General features: G+C 51.1%; 1 protein-coding gene across 1 annotated transcript; it reads right to left on the bottom strand.

The window, feature by feature from the left end:
- Nucleotides 1–326: 326 nt before the first annotated feature.
- On the bottom strand, nucleotides 327–2,860 carry NR0B1 (nuclear receptor subfamily 0 group B member 1). The gene is made up of 2 exons (XM_074860925.1): nucleotides 2,140–2,860; nucleotides 327–869 (listed from the first exon to the last, which is right to left on the bottom strand). Exons 1-2 carry the CDS (start codon nucleotides 2,729–2,731, stop codon nucleotides 625–627), a joined length of 837 nt encoding a protein of 278 aa, XP_074717026.1. The 5' UTR covers nucleotides 2,732–2,860; the 3' UTR covers nucleotides 327–624.
- Between the last annotated feature and the right edge of the window lie 1,713 nt (nucleotides 2,861–4,573).

The following is a 4,573-nucleotide window of genomic DNA, read 5'->3' as shown; positions in this document are numbered from 1 at the left end:
TTTATGATAAGTGTTAAGAGTTGGCCAAGCTACTTTTAAGTCTCAAAATGTTCCTAATACATTTTCCCCAGATGGAAGAAATATATTCTTTAATATTCTTCATAGACTTCAACTCTGTTAAAGTCAATATTAGTTCACTGACTGCAATAAGCCTTTGATAGAGCCAGTATTTGAACTATGAGCAGAACTGACTACAGTACCCCATTCTAATATTACTGAAATACGTAAAGTATATGGCTTGTCTGTTCCTCCTTTTGTATGCCAATTATGTTTAAAATGTAAACCTAGACTGTTACTTACTTTGAAAAAGCAGGGATCACTCACCTTGAAAGTTACAATATAGTTAAGTGTGATCTTTATTCAGAGACATGGTAGAAGAACAGCCAGTCGACTTTGGATATGAACATTCTCCACAATCTTAAATCTTGTTGTGATGACTGTAATCTTATTCCAAAACCACTGTGCTTAACAAAAATTAATTTCAGAACTTGAAGAATATTTTATTATGGAATACAAAAATACTATCTATGTAAAAACAATAAGTTAGTTTATTTACAGTACTTTACACTATTCTGCCCTAGGGTTTCCTTTGCATTGGATTTATTTTCATTATTTTACACGCCTTTATAATTTTGCACAAAGCATTTCCAAAAGCATGTCATCCATGTTCACTGCTCCAATGATGGGCCTAAAGAATAGTTCGGCAATCACATTAGCATTAATAGATCTTAACAAGGATAGAACAACATTCAGCTTGGCAAATCTGGTTTCATCACCTCTGTGAATGAGTCTGACATGTTCATTTAGAGCCTGTTGTGCCTCCCTCTGCAGTCCTTCAATATACTGTGTACACTGCAGTCCAGGTAGATCTGAAAACAAAAATAAATTATTTTGTTTACATGGATTTTGTCTATAAAACAACATTCTTTTTACAGAACAACTACTAACACCTTACAGATTGTATTTATCACTTAAGGAGTGAAACAAACGAAATTGCTAGAGGACTTCTTATATGCAGAATCAACATGTCAAATTTTATAGGGCAGTTCAAAATCTTATCTTGTTGCTATTCTAGACGTTCAACACTCTTCTTCACTACACAAACTTGAAATACATTTGCCTACATTCTCTTAAGTTTTCAATAAATTAGCAGATAAAAACTTAGAAGAATGCTGTCCAAAACACCTTTAGAGTGGCAAATGCAATCTGTAAACAGTGGGGAAGACAATAAACTTGTTCACTTCTACAAAATGCATTATTCACATTTAAGGCGTCTTTTGTCAACTGCTTCTGACTAGCTCCAGATTACAAGTGGCGAGAAGCATTAACTCCAACACATGGCAGAAAAGTTTCCTGGTGAACCACAGTAAGGATACTGAAGGACGGAGAGTGCAGAAATTTCCCTTTTCCAGACTAACTAGCAGTTTGGCAGTGGGAGGGCAGGCAGAGCCATGCCCCACGTCCACACGGCAGTGCCGCGCTTCGCAAGGGCCGTATCCAACCCGCCGCTACCCTTCAGGTAAGTGTCACTGGCACGTGCACCTGTGAAAGTCTCCACAAGGCGAGATGGCAAAAAAAAAAAAAAAAATATCATAAACGCTACACGCAAAGGCGAAATAGCACTTTGCTCCTGGAAGCCCTGAGCCGTGTCTTTTTTTCCTTACTTTTCGCTTAGACCCGCCAGTCCCGGGCAGCCGGCGAGGAGGGGGGGGGGGGGGGGGGGGGGCGCCGCGCCAGCCGCCTCCCCCTCAGGAGACGCCGCCGGCCGCCCCGCTCCGAAACAAACAGGGAGCCGGGAGCCGCCGCTGCCTCCCGACTTTCCCTAAGCGACCGCCTCGAGTTTGTTTCGTTCGCGGAAAGCCTCTGTGGAAGGCGCCAGCCCCTGGGACCCCCTGCAGCCGGTAAGGGCAGGCGGCGCGGCCGCTGACGGCTCGCTGCCTGCCAGCCGGCGCCCTGAGGAGGGGACAGTGGGTGAACCCTTGCTCCGCATCCCCCTCCTCCACCACCTCTCCCCACCCCCCCACACCCCACCCCCCCGAGAAAAAGCCTGGGGTCTGGCCCGTTTCGCTGGGGATACAGGCGGGCTCCCCCCGTCACCCCTGAGAGGAGAGAGCCCAGCCGCCGCGTCCGGTCACTCACCCGGGTTGAAGAGCACCGTCCCCTTGAGGTACGCGTACTCTTTGGTGCTGATATCCAGGCTCCAGCACTTGGCCAGGAAGCCCTTGATCGCCTGAATCTCGCCGGCCGAAGGCAGGTGCGGGCCGCCGCCGGGGCCGTGGTGCGGGCGACCCGGCGCCGGTCCCCGCGGCGGGGGCTGCTCGCCCAGCCGCCGGGCGGTGAGGATCCGCTGCAGCATGCTGGGCTCCGCGCTCTCCACCGTCTCGAAGTGCACCCGGTCCTGCGCCAGCCCCAGCACCAGCAGGGGCGCCCAGCAGCTGCGGACCAGCAGGAGCTGCTCGTCCAGGGGCAGCTCCTGGAAGCAGGGCACGTTCTGGACGAAGCGCAGCGTCTTCACCAGCACGGCCGAGGCCGCCTTGCATGCCACCTGCGGGCTCCGCAGGGCCACCCCGCGCCGCGACCCGCACGGGCAGCCGCGGGACGCCCGCCCCGCCCGCCTCGGCCCCTGCCCCGCCGGCGACGCCGCCCGCTCCTCGCTCCGGAGGATGTTGTAGAGGATGCTGCTGTGCCGCCTGCTCTCCGCGCAGCAGCGGCAGCGCTCCACGCACGCCATGGTGCCCGGGGGCGGGGGGGCGCCCGGCTGTCAGGCTCGGCGGGGCGGCAGCGATCCCGACCGCCTTACCCCGCCGAGAGACGCGCACTGCTCGCCCTCTGCCCGGCTCGTAACTTATTTATAGCCTGCGGCTGCGTGTGTGTGTGTGTGTGTGTGTGTGTGTGTGTGTGTTTGTGTGCAGCCGCAGGCGCTGTGCCAGCAGTTCAAAGGGGCAGACACTCTTTACTGGCTGGAAAAGAGAGAGGGAGGGGGAAGAAAACCCTCCTCCTTCTTTCCTGAGACAGCGATACCTAGAGGGAGCCGGCGAGCCGCCCGCCTCTGACTATAGGCTGCGGCGTGACGGGCGGCCAGACGCCCCCCTCCTCGCCCCTCGCCCGGGGCAGGGCGGCGGGACGCCTCTTCTCTCCCCCTCTTTTCGGGCCCCCGGCCCGTTTCATGTTATCCCGGGCTGCTTTGAGCAGGGCAGGGCGGGACGAGGAAGGCAGCTCACGCCGCCCTCTGAGGCACCCGCGACGCCTCGTCGCAAAATGGCGGCCGGCGCCGCTGCCCTCCCGAGGTGTGGCCGAGCTGTCTGAGGTAGGAGAGAGAAAAGGTGTTTCGGGGGAGAGAGGGCGTAATTGGCCCAAGGATTAAAATTCCCGCAGGAGGGCAAAAAGGAGGTACCACTAATCATACCAGGGGCTTTTGCATGCGTCTGTCCAAAGGAGTGCTGTCCCATGCACCTGTTTAACACCTTCATGCTGCTGTGCGGGGAGAGAGAAGCAGACATGTTCCTACGCAAACTAGGGTGGCTCTGTGAGGTTGGGGTGCAAGCAAGGCTCTGTCAGGGTGTCCTGGGGCTGGCACCCCTGCAGCATCTATGAGGATCCCCTATGAAACCACACCTCTTGAATAATGCCTTTTCTCCGCTTTGCAGAGCATGGCCCACCTTTCTGATCTCACATTGTTCCATCCATCAGTTTAAAACATTTCCATTTTACTTTCAGGCTCTGCTTGTCCTGAAGGAATCTTTCCTCCTAGACTTGGATACCCACTTTCCTGAGACCCGCCTTCTCCATATGGCATATGGACCCAACTGACCTGTCTGCAAACTGTAGACATCACTCATTGGTGCAGTGTAAAAGTTCTCACTACTGCGAAGCCAATAAAGGGCTTTATCATATTTGGGTCTGTGGAAAAAAATGCATTTCATAGGTAAGACCAAAGGTATAATAATCCAGATATTGGACAACCTGCATTTGGAAAACATGGTTTACTTGAAGAAGATAACTCACCAGTGCTTTATACAGCTTTATATATGGCATTCTGGAGTAGAAAACAGTGATGTTTCACCAAACACCCTTTAAGAAAAAAAATGCTTAGAATTCCAAAACAAATTTAATAGTATCAAATCTTACCAAATTTTTCATATTGAAAGTATCCCTGGTAATGGGAGAACACTCATTTGTTATTTGTTTAGAACGTTTCCTTGCCATTCTAGATTGCTTCCTATTATATTCATCAGTGTTTTCTCAACATTGTTATGTTAGGATTCTAGAGGGTTTCTTTTTGCCTTTTTCCTTCTTGTTAGTTTGTTGTGGGTTTCTCGGTGGTTTAGTTGTTGGGGTTTGTGTTTTTTATTTTTTTGGGGGGGTGGTTGGGGGGGGGGTGGGCTGGTTCCAGTAACTTCAGAGGTAAATCTTGCCAAGTTTTAGAAAAGCAGTATCCCTAAGCTTTTAGTTGGCTTCAGTAGCACCTTCCTCATGAGGTACTTATTACTAGACTGACTGTGGAATCCAGCTGTGTTTTTTATGAGTTTGTAACTTGGAAGGTATCTATGGGAAAGCATGGTACAGTTGATCA

This window comes from Strix uralensis, chromosome 2 (genome assembly GCF_047716275.1).
Source record: "Strix uralensis isolate ZFMK-TIS-50842 chromosome 2, bStrUra1, whole genome shotgun sequence".
Taxonomy (NCBI): Eukaryota; Metazoa; Chordata; class Aves; order Strigiformes; family Strigidae; genus Strix; species Strix uralensis.
The sequence above is the reverse complement of the archived record's forward strand: the minus strand, read 5'-3'. Positions and strand labels throughout refer to the sequence as shown.